This window comes from Sus scrofa, chromosome 1 (genome assembly GCF_054392235.1).
Source record: "Sus scrofa isolate SSC_HxYL_T2T_F1_AM1 chromosome 1, Sscrofa_HxYL_maternal_Yorkshire_Landrace_v2.0, whole genome shotgun sequence".
Classification (NCBI taxonomy): domain Eukaryota; kingdom Metazoa; phylum Chordata; class Mammalia; order Artiodactyla; family Suidae; genus Sus; species Sus scrofa.
The window spans coordinates 264,388,904-264,402,667 of record NC_139383.1 but is presented as its reverse complement, the minus strand read 5'-3'; the positions used below and the strand labels follow the sequence as shown (position 1 = coordinate 264,402,667).

At 50.1% G+C, this 13,764-nt stretch overlaps 1 protein-coding gene and 1 long non-coding RNA gene across 2 annotated transcripts in view; both read right to left on the bottom strand.

The window, feature by feature from the left end:
• SNX30 (sorting nexin family member 30) overlaps positions 1–13,764 on the bottom strand; it is a 127,086-nt gene that overhangs the window by 9,180 nt on the left and 104,142 nt on the right. The window contains exon 8 of the mRNA XM_003122081.7: positions 1,018–1,170. Coding sequence (XP_003122129.3) covers positions 1,018–1,170 — 153 coding nt within the window. The remainder of the gene's footprint in view (positions 1–1,017; positions 1,171–13,764) is intronic.
• On the bottom strand, positions 6,516–10,435 carry LOC146407150 (uncharacterized). Its single transcript, XR_014825727.1, has 2 exons — positions 10,292–10,435; positions 6,516–8,971 (listed from the first exon to the last, which is right to left on the bottom strand). It is a non-coding gene; the product is annotated as an uncharacterized LOC146407150 (long non-coding RNA).

Below are 13,764 nucleotides of genomic sequence, written 5' to 3'. Positions count from 1 at the left end.
CAGGTCACTTGCTGAACTGTGTTTGGGCAATTCTTCACCTGTAACTTGAAGCTTTTAAGAAATACTGGGATTCATCAACAGGAACGATCTAGAGTTCGATCATGATCAGGAGCAAAGCCTGACTGAGGATGCTTGGCTGTAGGATGACAGCTGTGAGTGTGTGTGTGTATGTGTGCGTGTGTGTGTGCATGTGGGGGTGCACACATATGTGCTTATATAGAAGTCCAGGGTCAGGGGGATTCATGGAAAAAAAAAACAACTATGAATAGTTTTCCTTTTAATCCTATGTACCTTTGTTTTAGGTATTCAAAAACAGTATTTTAAAAAACAGGGAGTTCCCGTCCTGGTGCAGAGGAAATGAATCTGACTAGGAGCCATGAAGAAACACATTCAATCCCTGGCCTCACTCGGTGGGTTAAGGATCCAGTGTTGCCAAGCTGTGGTGTAGGTCGCAGACATGGCTTGGATCCCAGGTTGCTATGGCTGTGGTGTAGGCTGGCAGCTATAGCTCCAATTTGACCCCTAGCCTGGGAACCTCCATGTGCCATGGGTACAGCTCTAAAAACCAAATAAATGAAAATAAAAAATGGACAGTATTTTGATAAGGGGTCCCTGGGCTTCACCAGATGACCAAAGGCACCCAGGGCACAGTGCTTCTGTGCAGAGACACAGAACAACTTAAAGGAGCCCTGAAGCCCCATCAGGCCAGGGCATCCTTGGGCTGCAGGCCCGACTGACTCTGGGGAGCAGCCACTGGAAGAACTAACGAGCATGGAAGATAAAACCACTGCCTCCGTCAGCAGGGGGTGTGACACCCCCGTGGGTACCCAGGGGCTCCCGCTTCCAAACCCAACACTGTACCTAGCCCAGCAGAGGGAGGACAAGCTGGGGTTGCTAAGATTAAACACTTAAGAGAAGGTGATGGACCCGGCAAGACCCCTGCTTCCTGACCAAGGGCTCTGGCTAACAGAAACGCTTCCCTAGGGAGAGCAGCGCTGTCCTGCCAGTGCTTGTTACCTTCTCGTAATACTGGATGTTCTTATCGGCCATTCCCATGAGCAGCTGCCGGAAGTCCTGCCTCTTGTTGTTTTGCCACCTCTCCATGTCGGCTTTCAGGTCAGCATTGAAACACTCCATCCGATCCTGACATTTCTCAACATCCGCCGGGACCTGGAAGGGGGCACATCAATGGGTGCTCTGCACGTGTCACTGGTACCTCAAGCCCCTCTGCCCCATGAGAGGCCAGATGACTGCCTTAAAAGGCCATGAACACACTCTCCCCTCTGGAGGCATTGATTTCAGGCAGAGTCTTGGGTTTCCAGGTCTAGGAAGGAATTCTGAAAAGTGCTACCCTGACCCAAAGCTTCAAAGCCATCCGAGCCAAACGGTGACCTGTGGGGGAGACCCCTGTCTGTTTACAAACAGGAGGAAGGAGCACTGTGATTCAGAGTCATAAGTCTTTGGTTCCTTTTAGGATTTACCCATCTGCAAGTAAAAAGTATGTGTGCGGTATTTGGTATTGCCCTGCTATTGTCCTATGTTCCATACTGAAACTAGGAAAGGTTTTCCACATCACATGAACTGTTCCACTAGCTGTGATGTGTGATAACGCCTATCCTCATTAACCAGAGGATTCTGCAAAAAGAAGACTACTAGCCCACTTTACAAAGAAACTGGAGACTTGACCACACACCCTCAGAGCAGAGATAATCAAAAATAAAGAATTAAAATTGAGACAAAACTTGGGGAAATGGGAGGAAGGTTTTTCATGCATGTTTAAAAACATGACACATGGAGTTCCCATGTGGCTCAGTGGAAACGACTCTGACTGGCATCCATGAGGACGCGAGTTCAATCCCTGGCCTTGCTCAGCTGTAGTGTAGGCTGCAGACACGGCTCAGATCCCGTGTTGCTGTGGCTGTGGTATAGGCCAGCAGCTGTAGCTTCAATTGGATCCCTAGCCTGGGAACCTCCATATGTTGCAGGTGTGGCCCTAAAAATACAAAATAAATAAATAAATAAAAATTAAAAAAAAAAACCCATGAAACACAAATAAGAAAACCACAGCAGGCTATTTCTAGTTTTCCTAAGGAAGTTTAAAAGACTTTCTCAAATGGAACTAGGTCCCCTGAATTTTGCAACTTCCACTTTGCTCTGGTGAGTTTCCTTCAACCCACACAGCTAGAGAGAAAATATCCAATATTATAAGAAGGTAATGGGAAACGGTCCCCCTGATACCCAAAGCATGACGCTGGCTTCTCTCCTAACTCAAGAGCTCCACGGATTCTGGTGGTGGCCAGAGGCATCAACATTTCTAAAGCTGGGTCACACGCTCACCTGCCAAACGCTTCTCCCCAACAAGTGAGGCCTTGTACATTTTCTGTGCTGGGACCTCAGATCCCAATGTCTCCAAGCCATGCGTCACCATCAGGGTCAATCTCTACCAACCAGGTAAGTTTTATACCCAGACCTTGGGGGCAAGGAGCCGACTCAGCAACGCCTCGGGCAAGGCCACACTGGCAGAGCCGACCCCCTCCCAAAGCACTTAGCTGTCTGCTGCCCAGACCATTTGCCAGTGGTTGCAGTACCCAGAAATGGAGCAGGGGCTGGAGGGGTGGGCGGATTCAAACGTGCCAGGCACGGGAACCACACTTGGGGGAGACAAGGATGAGTTAGAGAGGACGATACAGAGAGGCATCCTGGGCCATGAAAAAGCAAGGAACTTTTAAGGGGGAGAAAAAGCTTTCTCCAAAGCACTTAAACTTCTGGAAGCAGTTTTTTTTGTTTTTTTGTTTTGTTTTGTTTTCTGGCTGCACCCACAACATACGCAAGTTCCGAGGCAAGGGATCGAACCTGTGCCACAGCAGCGACCCAAGCCACTGCAGTGACAGTGCCAGATCCCTGTTTGCTGCACCATAAGGGAACTCCTGGAAGAAATTTTTAAAAGGATTTGACTTTTTCCTGTGACTCCAGGACTGAAGTCCCTTGTCTTTCCTGCTGATTCACTCGTCACCACCGGCCACCTGGGTGAAGGGCGAGTGAAGTAAAAACATGAGCGCCCTGATCTCTGAAGCCATCCGCTGGGAATGTCCTGGGAACCAGCCTCAGCAAGCCCGGGGCCAGCCTCCCCTCCCTCCCCGCAGGCACCGGTCCAGTTCCCTATCCCTCTCCTGCCCACTGCTTGGCTTGGAATCTGAGCAAAAGTGCCCACAAACCAACTTCCTGTTTGTTTAACAAGACGACTGTGGCGGGGAGAGAGGCCAAGCTTGGCGAGGAAAACCTCACGGGACCCGGTGAGAAGAGAGGGGCAAGGCTCTCTGATTCCAAGGAGTGTCCATCGAAGAAGGACTCCTGGGTCTGACCTGGGCATAGAAACTCTGGATTTTAGGATTGCCTGAGCCTCGACGTGGGAAATTCTTCTAGCTCGTTTTCCCAGCACACTCCACGCTGGGCACGGGGGAGACCAACGTGCTTAGGTCTCGGCAGGCCGTTCTTGTCTCAGGGCGCCCGGAATCCAGTTGGGAAGGAAATGACTATGGCTGGACGTGAAGGGGGGATGCTTCGAGGGCTTTCACTTCACTGGGAGCCTGTGCTAAGCAGGATGTGAGGAGGAGCTGGAGAGTGAGCACAACCTGGACAGGGGCAACAGGCCTCCTTGAAGGAATCACACCAAGGTGACTCTTAAAAGATGATGGAGGGAGTTCCCGTCGTGGCACAGTGGTTAACGAATCCGACTAGTAACCATGAGGTTTCGGGTTTGATCCCTGGCCTCACTCAGTGGGTTAAGGATCTGGCGTTGCCGTAAGCTGTGGTGTAGGTCACAGATGCGGCTCAGATCTGGCATTGCTGTGCTGTGGCATAGGCGGGCAGCTACAGCTCCGATTTGACCCCTAGCCTGGAAACCTCCATATGCGGCAGGAGCGGCCCTCGAAAAGACAAAAAGACAAAAAAAAAGGATGATGGAAGTGGGACATGTGACCCCAGAGTGACAAAACATGTAGGCGACAGTGGTGAAATAACATTTGGAGCCACCTCAGGAACAGCTCAGAGGCCACAGAGCCCCCGAAAGCAGAGAGAACCCCAGGTAGCAAGAGGGGGGAGGGCGCCAGGGAGCAGGTGAGACACCTGGGGCCCTTCCTGAAGGCCAAGGGTGCATTTATCCCCTGCGCCCTTCTTGGAAAATAGGAAAGTTTTGTGCTCCCTCTCACAACAGAGACAGTTCTAGAGCCTGAATCCTGTACCTACCACTTCCTGGATGAGTGACGCTGGGCCTCTCTATGCCTCAGCTTCTGTCTCTGGATATACTCTCCACCTTCCCAGGCTGTAATGAGCCTAAGTGAGACAGCATGCACAAAACTCTTGGTGCCTGGCACGCTTGAAGCGCTCAACCAATATTTAAGTTCTGATCGGTATCAGTATTGTAAATCCCTGTTCACAAAAAATAATCTACCATGTGCAGAACCCCTCAAGTCAAGAATGTTTCACTGAACTTTTTTCCATGTCCTATCAAAAGAGGTTTCTTTTTCAGGCTCCAAATATAAAATATTATAATATCATTAAGTATGCTCCTTCGAACTGCATGCCACCACCCTTCGCCTGTGCTACCTTAGCCCCAAGATTTCACCAGAGATCAGAGATGAGTCACCACCAAACTATACTGGCCCGGGATCCCCCTCAGCACCCTGGAGCCAGGGTGGTGGCTGTACTACCAGGAGGGAGAGGACAGAACTGACAAATCTGGCAACCAACTTGCACGTGAGACATCAATCAGAGGAGGTCGGAGGGGAGCCTCAGTTTCTGGTTTGGGCGACGCAGGGCTCAGGATGAAGGACAAGCTCACAGAGCAGATAAGGAGGTGGCTGCAGCCATGGGAAGGGTGAGGGCTCCCTCCGCAAGAGGCGGCTGAGACGACTCCACAGCAGCAAAACAAACAGACCCATTTTAAAAGGAGGAAAGGTCTCATACAGACATTTCTCCAAGAAGGTATACGGATGGCCAACCAGCACATGAAAAGATGCTCCACATCGCTAATCCCAAGGGAAATGCAAATCGAAACTACAATAAGCCACATCTCACATCCGTTAGGATGGCTACTATTGAAAAACCGAAAACCAAAAACCAAAAACCAGAAAATAATAAGGATCGGCAAGGATGTAGAAAATTGGAACCCTTGAAAGGGTGGGGGAAAAACTGTAATTGTAATGTATACATGTAAGGATAACCTGACCCCCTTGCTGTACAGTAGGAAAATAAAAAAAATTAAAAAAAAAAATTGGAACCCTTGGACATGTGGGGAGAAAAAGTATGGCAGTTCATCAAAAACTTAAAAAATAGAATTACCCTATGATCCAACCATTTCACTTCTGGGCATATATCCAAAAGACTGAAAGCAGGGTCTCCAAGAGAGATCTGCTCACTGGGCATGAGTCATAACTGCCAAAAGACAGAAGCAACTCAAGGGTCCATCTACAGATGAATGGATAAATCAAGGGTGGTGTATACAGACAATGAACTATCACTTGGCCTTAAAGAGAAAGGACATTCTGACACGTGCCACTACACAGACGAACCTTGAGGGCATTATGCTAAGTGAAATAAACCAGCCACCAAAAAAAAAAAAAAAAAAAAAAAAAAAAACCAACTAAAACAACCCCCAGATACTCAGACTTCTCTTTGCGGTGCAGTGGAAACTAATTCAACTAGGAACCATGAGGTTGCGGGTTCGATCTCTGGCCTCGCTCAGTGGGCTCTGGCCTTGCCCTCAGTGAGCTGTGGTGTAGCTGTAGCTGAAGTCTCGGCTTGGATCCTGCATTGCTGTACCTGTGGCGTAGGCCGGCAACTACCACTCCACTTCGACTCCTAGCCTGGGAACCTCCCTGTGCAGCACGTGCGGCCCTAAAAAGCAAAAACAAACAAAAACCCCCAAAAAGATGCTACATGATGATACTTCTAAGAGGTACTCAAACTCATAGAAACAGAAAGTAGAACGGTATTTTCCAGGGACCAGAAAGATGGGGCAACAGGGCCTTGTTAGTTTAATGGATATGGAGTTTCAGTTCTGCAAGATGAAAGGCGTTCTGGAGCTTGGTTGCACAATAATGTGAATTTACTTAACACTACCAAACTGTACAGTTAAAATGGTTAAGATGGTAAGTTTTATGTTATGTGCACTTTGCCATGATTTTAAAAAATTTTAATATGGGGGGAATAAAAGAGGAGGCTGAGGAGGAGGAGGGTCAAAGGGCAGAACTCATGGGAAAGCCTACATTTACTGGGTTAATAAAGGAATCAGCAAAAGTTACTAAGAAACATGCGCACAGAAGCAGGAAATGAGTCAGAGGGAGCAAAGCCATTGAACAGAAGGATGGAGGGGGTTAGGGGAGTGGGGGAGGCTTAAAAAACAGAAAATAAGGGGAATTGGGTGAGCTGTCTGAGGTGACAAGCTACGGAAGTTGCCCGACTTTACGGAGAGGCGGGCTGCTGGCAGGAGATGCTCGGGCTTGCCTTCTGTTTGCTTTTGTTTCTTTTTTTGGATGGTGTCTGCGACAATCAATCCACTGCCTAGGAGCACCCAGCGCTCCTTCTTGTCTCAAAGTATTCACTTTGTGACAGGGGCGTTGTTCGACTTATGCTACCTCATGTCTGAAGGAGGTGGAGATGGCCCTCCCTGATGCTGACGGCTAGAAAACATCCCCACAGATAAGACTTCAAAAGACAAAAACTTGTAAACAGAGGCCAAGACTGCATTTCTCGCCCTGGTTCCCCTATCTCTCATGAGAAGTTCCAGTACGGAAGCGGGGTTGCTGGAGCGATGGGGGGAAGGCTTCTGTGGGATGAGATTAGGCATTTGCATGTGGCGGGGGAGTGGGGGGCGGAGAGCAGGGAGTTCACTCAATGTTCATTTAAAAACGTATCATTCAGGAGTTCCCATTGTGGCTCAGCAGAAATGAATCTGACTCGTATCCATAAGGATGCAGGTTTGATCCCTGGCCTCCCTCAGTGGGTTAAGGATCCAGCATTGCCGTGAGCTGTGGTGGCAGGTCACAGACGTGGCTCGGATCTGGCATTGCTGTGGCGTAGGCCGGCAGCTACAGCTTCGATTCGACCCCTAGCCCTGGGAGCCTCCATGTGCCTCGGGTGCAGCCCTAAAACAACAACAACAACATTTTTTTTAAATAAATTTAAAAAAATAAAATGGATTATTATTCAGCTCTTCCCATGTACCAGGCATTTCTCAGTCCTACAAAATCTCCAAAGTTTTCTTCTTGGAGCTAGGCTGGAGTTGTCACATTTTCTGTTCCTATGGTGATAACAGGTTAATGAGGTTCCCAAAGACTATATAAAAGCAGACATGATCCCAAGATTTGGCAGAGAGGGGATTCACGGCTGCTGGGGGACAGGTGCCAGGACCAATGACAGAACCAATTCGAGATGGTAGTCTTTGCAGCCATATGTGGCTAAATGAAAGGGGGGGGGGCATAGCTTTCTAACTGGTGCCGTGTAAATGACAGCAATGGATTCCCAGCCCTCTGGGAAGCCAGAATTCCAGGCTGGTCCTCTCCAGTCTCAAGCAACCTGGCCTTTGATCCCAGGGTGCCATACAGATGTTCTCCTTTTCTGTGTGAGCTGAGAGTTGAAAACAAGTTGAAAAAACACTGAGGCAGTGTAAAGTCTGAGAAGAGGCTGCTGAATTTGGCAAATTAGAAGTCATTGGTACCCTGAAAGAAAGCTTTTTTAAAAAATACATAAAAAGAAAGTTCAGAGAACGGCAAGTGAGGAGGAAAGTGAGTGCACAAGAGGGGGGCAGACCCCCCGAGAACTGAGGGGCCGTGAGCACGTGCATGGCTGAGTGGCCTGGCAGACACAGACTGAAGAGCCCAGGTTCCCGCCCGAGTCCCTCTAGCTCTCAGCCACGTAGCTTACAAAGGCCCCCTCCTCAGCAAGGCTGAGGTTGCTGGGAGCCCAAGCAGTGGGGCTAAAGGGCTCCGACTTTGGAGCCAGATACATCTGGGGTCCAATTCCAGCTCCACCACGTGTGAACTTTGGCACCAAGCCATAGAAGCCCCCTGAGCCCTGGATCCTCACCTGTAAGATGGGAACCGTGGTGACAGAAGGCTGTCATAGGCGTTAAATAGGGGAGGTGACGGGGTCCTGCCCTCCTGTGGCTGATCAGTCTGGCTCCTTTAGCCAGGCTGAGTTCACGGCTGGCACGGAGAGAACTGGGGATCACCAGGCGTGTCTCTCACTCGTCAAAAAACAGACAGCCTGCAAAACTCTCAGGTCTGTCAAAGCTCCCTCTTAAGAGGCCTCCCTGTTCCTATCTGCTACTTCAGAGCTGGAGTTCTTGCTGCCTGTCAATCTTCCCATTCCAGAATATTCACCATTCTGGTGGTTCTAAAAGCTCTGAAAGGTCCACAGCCTTCAAGAGGTTTGTCCAAGTGACCCCAAGTGCTCCTTCCCCTCCCCACCTGTGCTCGCCCTGAGAAGTAATGGCTTAGGACATCTTGTTTCCTGCGCCACGCCCCTCTGCACCTCCCCCCGCAGTGACACTAGCCACCTGCAACAGCCTCTTCACCTGACACTGTTCCCAACACAAGGCTACCAGTGGGGCAGGGCCAGAAATAGCCCTCTCTCTTTTGTTTTTGTTTGCCACACCCACAGCGTGTAGAAGTTCCCAGGCCAGGGATAGAACCCATGCCACACAAGTGACCCAAGCTACAGCAGTGACAATGCCGGATCCTCAACTGCTAGGTCACCAGGGAACTCCCTCTTTTTGTTTTTGTTGTTGTCTTTCTTTTTTAATCTTTCACAAAACATTCTCTCTTGGCATTCCTTCTTTTTTATTTTTTGAACCAACAACACACAAATATATTAGCACTGAAAAAAGTCAAACACAGGAGTTTCTGCTGTGGCTCAGTGGTAACAAACCCGACTAATATCTATGAGGACGTGGGTTTGATCCCTGGCCTCGCTCAGTGGGTTAAGGATCTGGCATTGCCATGAGCTGTGGTGTAGGTCGCAGATGTGGCTCAGTTCCCAAGTTGCTGTGGCTGTGGTGTAGGCCGGCAGCTGCATCTCCAAGTGGACCCCTAGCCTGGGAACCTCCATATGCCACCAGTGCGACCCTAAAAAGATTTAAAAAAAAAAAAAAAAAGTCGAATGCAGAACAGAGTAAAACAAGCACTTTCCCCCACCACCATAGTTTACTCACATGTGAGTTCCCGAGTGTGCACACTTCCTGTCCAGCTTTAAATCAATTCCTCTACCCCTCTTTGTTTCTAATAATAGATCTGAGGGCCTCACAGCTTCTCTGAGGGGATCTCCTCTGATTTCCCCAAGTCTGTGGTCTGACAGATGCCAAGCGAGGCAGCCAGCCCTGTCCAAGTGCATGTCATTTCTCTAACCTCAAATGAAAATGAGGAAAGCCGAGTCTGCACAAAGCTCCATCTGTCTGAGAATAAACCACCTCGGGGTCTGCTGAGCTTCCTCCATCTAGAAACAAGGCACAACATTACATGCGGCAATACAAACATTTGCCCTCAGCTCTAGAGGCCCCTTGGCCGCTGGCCCTTAGCCCACGCCCAGGAGACGCAGCCACAGGCTCCTGGCCGGCAGCTGGAGCCCCGGGGCTCAGTCTCCCGGCCTGAGACGCCCACACCAGGGTGCGATCTGCAGTGAGGGCCCTGGAGACCCCAGGGGCCAGATGCTTCTTCTGGGTCTCAGAGAAGGGCCGTCTTTGGAGGGACCCTGTTCTTCCCTGCCACCCTGAAGTGGCCCTGTGAGCAATCGCGCTCCCACGATCGTGACGAACCGTGGAACTCGTGGCGTCCCGGCAGGAGAATCAGCCCTGCCCCGCTGCCCGATACCCTGGCCTTTCTCTCATCAACAGCAGCTCTGCAAAGTGGTGCTCAAAGCAGAAGACAGGAAACAGAGTGGAGCAAAATCTTAAGCTACTCATTCCCTACAGCAGGCCTCTCCCTGCCAATGGGCAGTCAGGCAGGACAGGCGTTCGGGAGGCGTGGGGAAGCAGGGGATGCTTGGGTGACACAAAGAAACAATGCCAACAGTGCAGTCAGAAAACAATATATATGTATTTTTTGTCTTTTTGCCATTTCTTGGGCTGCTCCTGCCGCATATGGAGGTTCCCAGGCTAGGGGTCAAATCAGAGCTGTAGCCACCGGCCTAAGCCAGAGCCACAGCAATGAAGGATCCAAGCCTCGTCTGCGACCTGTGCTCACGGCAACGCCGGATCCTTAACCCACTGAGCAAGGCCAGGGATCGAACCCGCAACCTCATGGTTCCTAGTCAGATTCATTAACTACTGAGCCACAACGGGAACTCCAGAAAAAAATATTTTTAATGATTAAAAAAAAGAAAAGATAAGTGGCAACAAACCCAGAAAACAAAGTTCTCCTTCAACATTCCCCCTAGAAACAACGGACGATGCACCGGTGGAACACCTGTTACCACGCCAGACACTGCGCTGACCTCTGCCTCTTCACAGCAACCCCGTGGACCAGCGCCACAAAGGCTAAGAAGCAAACCAAGCTGGGGGACGGAGCTGGGATCCAAACCCAAGGCCACCCGTTTCTAAATCCTGTATTCTCTCTGCCAAACCATGGTCAACCTTGACAGGCTGCCAACCGAGCCCGCCTCTGCTCACCAAAGTGGCTGCTGCCCTGGATCCCAACCGACACAACTTCTGCCGCCCCTACGGCTAGATGGCACTCACGGGTCCACCACCCCTGTTTTGTTAAATATCACCATTGCGAAATAACGGTAGTCGAGTGAACGCTGGTGTGGCTCAGTATCCCACCACAAAGAGGGGAGACCAACACTGCCTCTCCACGGTGTGCTAAGAGAGTGCAGGCGTGTCTGTGAAACCGTGGACGAGACCCCCACGTCCTCGTGTTTTGAAGGAAACGGCTTTTCCTTTAGCCTCCCAGGGCTCCCCTCAGTCTCAAAAGGTTGACTCGAGTTAATGACAAGGAAATTGTGTTACAGCTTAAAAAAACAAACAAACAAAAAAAAAAAACTAGTCAAAACAGTCTCCATTATCTTATGTCAGGGCCTTGGCCCAATAACTTGTTACTAATATTTATTTTCTGGTTAGAGTTACACTGTACCTAGTGCCTGGCTTTTCACGAAGGATCTCTTCCCTGATTAACTGTTTTCTTCTACTAATAGTTATTTCCTAGTTAAGAGTTATACTGCACTTCACCTTTTCTTTTGTAACTGGAACACCCCCTAACACCCCTTCCCTATAAGCAATCTTCATTCCAGAGAGGCGGTTATCATTCGAGCGATAACCCCGAAGACAGCCAGAAACCATCACCAGACGCCAGCCTTGACGACTCTGGGATGATTGGTGGAGGGAGAATAATCAATACCCTTAATCAATAACCCTGTCTTTCAAACTAAACCTCTAAGACCCCTTGCTGTCCCCTCCCAAGGAGGACAGTTTCGAGGCGTTAGCCTGCTATAACCCCCTTTGCCTGGCAAAGCAATAAAGCTGTTCGTTCTGCTTCACCCAAAACTCTGTCTCCTAGACTTAACTGGTGCCGGTGTACAGAGGCAGTGTTTCAGCTACATCTGGAACCTTCTGGTTGGTCTCAGTGGCTGGAAAGAAACTTTTCCCCCTCCGTGGCCAGAAGAATGAGTCGTAGGGGTTAGCGACGCTCCAGGGAGGTGAGAACAGCAGCAGCAGGAAGAGGACAGACACCCCCAACACACAGCTCAGCTGGGCAGAGCGGGAGCCAGAAACAGCTGTTTCCTCTGCACCAAGGCCGGGGAGCGGGGGCACCTTCAGGCTGGTGATCCCGGGCTCAGTCATCATTTAATTCAGCCCTTTATTCATTCAGGAACCTGCAGTTCCTGTCTTTGGAAAGGAACTGTACCAAACAGGGCAGGACATACACTATAAATGACAAAACCAGCCTCTGAGAAAGTTTGCCTTCATTCAGTGCTGAGCAGGCACGAAGGCTGACAGAACTGTTTAAGTGATGTCTTTTAAATACTCCCATCCTCAGCTTCCAAACTAGGCTAGTGGCAGAATTTGCTGTCTCTCCTCCCTTCCCCAGCCAGGAACTGTGACCTTTTACTTAAATTTGGAAGCCAAACTGTTAAGAGTGAAATTTTTAAATATATACACGCAGTATTCCATGTCATTCCTTTAAATGAGCCTGAGACGTGGGCTCAGCAGGCGGCACCATGTTCCAGAACGTCATAGGGACAGCTAGGAACTCGCCAATGCATGCATGTGGCAGCCATGCTTGTGGCAGCGTTTCCACCACGGCCGCCCTCTTGACACGGCGGATGGGAGGCCCACAGCCTGTGCCTCGCTCCCTGGCCAGGTCCCAGCTGCAGAGACCGGACCAAAGACAAGAGGCCCAATCCCCATCCTCTGACTTCCCGTAGATGCAGGCAGCCTTCACCCTCTTGGATAGGTCACTGTGGTGCCACGTGAAGCAATGCGACATGCCCGCACCGCATGCCCACTGTGCCCAGCACATGGGAGAAAGACATTTGCCCAACCAAGCCGGGCAATTCATTGAGCTGCTTTGTTCCTCATTTCCTCGCCCATGAAATGGGGAAAGAACAATGCCTACCCCTCCCCACCCTGCCCCGAGCCTCAGATGACTACTGCGGTGATCATGCGAGGCAGGAAATATAAAAAAAGTACGACGCGGAGTCAAGGTGTGCCATTTCCAAGTTCAGGCTTCAAATTCCCAAAACTGGTTCCTTCCAGGGACATCTGGCCCAGTAGTAGCGGCAGCAGCGAGAACCACAGCAGAGAAAGACAAACCAAAACAGTTCTGATGTCAAACGACTTCCTAAGACCTGGGCCCCTGCTACTTTTCTGTCTTTGTGTGTGTGTATGTGTGTGTGTGTGTCTTTTGTCTTTTGTCTTTGTAGGGCCACACCCGAAGCACATGGAGGTTCCCAGGGGTCTAATCGGAGCTGTAGCCACTGGCCTACGACACAGCTCACGCCAACACCGGATCCCTAACCCACTGAGCGAGGCCAGGGATCGAACCCACAACCTCATGGCTCCACAACAGGAACTCCTACTTATCTAATAACATTCATTGCGTACTCACCCTTGTTTTACTGTTTAAAGAAATACACCTCCCAAGCACAAACAAAAAGGAGCAGCGTGACGTAATGGTGACCAGCAAGGCTCTAACGTCGGACTGCAGGATGCAGTCCTGGCTCTGCCACTTGCAGCTGTGTGATCTTGGACTCTGCTTGCTCATCTCTCAAATGGGAATAATAATAGCACCTAAACCACAGGCTTGAGATAATATAAATGTAAAGAGCTTAGCACTGTGTGAGCTCTTGCCGGTTGGCTATTACTACTCTTGTTTTTCATCGTGGCTGGGGGAAGAGACCTTCGACAGAGGCCCTCTTACAGTCGTAATCTTATGTCCAGACCCAGAGCACGGGAGCTGGAGGGCCTCATAAATGAGCTGGATCAGAGGAGAGGATGACTTTTCGTTGGCTTTTTCCCTAATGCAGAATCAGCACGCAGCTTGCTCCGCCCCACTCTCCAGGCTAACCTCCACAACACGCATCGAGAGCCTTCCCCACGTGTCAGGCTGCCACAAAAGTGCTCACTCTCAGCTTCTGTGCTTTTCTGTCAGGGGCTGGTGACAGATGCAGACCAGTCCACAAACCACACCTTTGAGGACACTGATCTAGACCGTGCTTCCCCTTTCTCCTCAGCCCCATCTTTAGCGAGGAACTGCCTATGAGTGGCAGAGA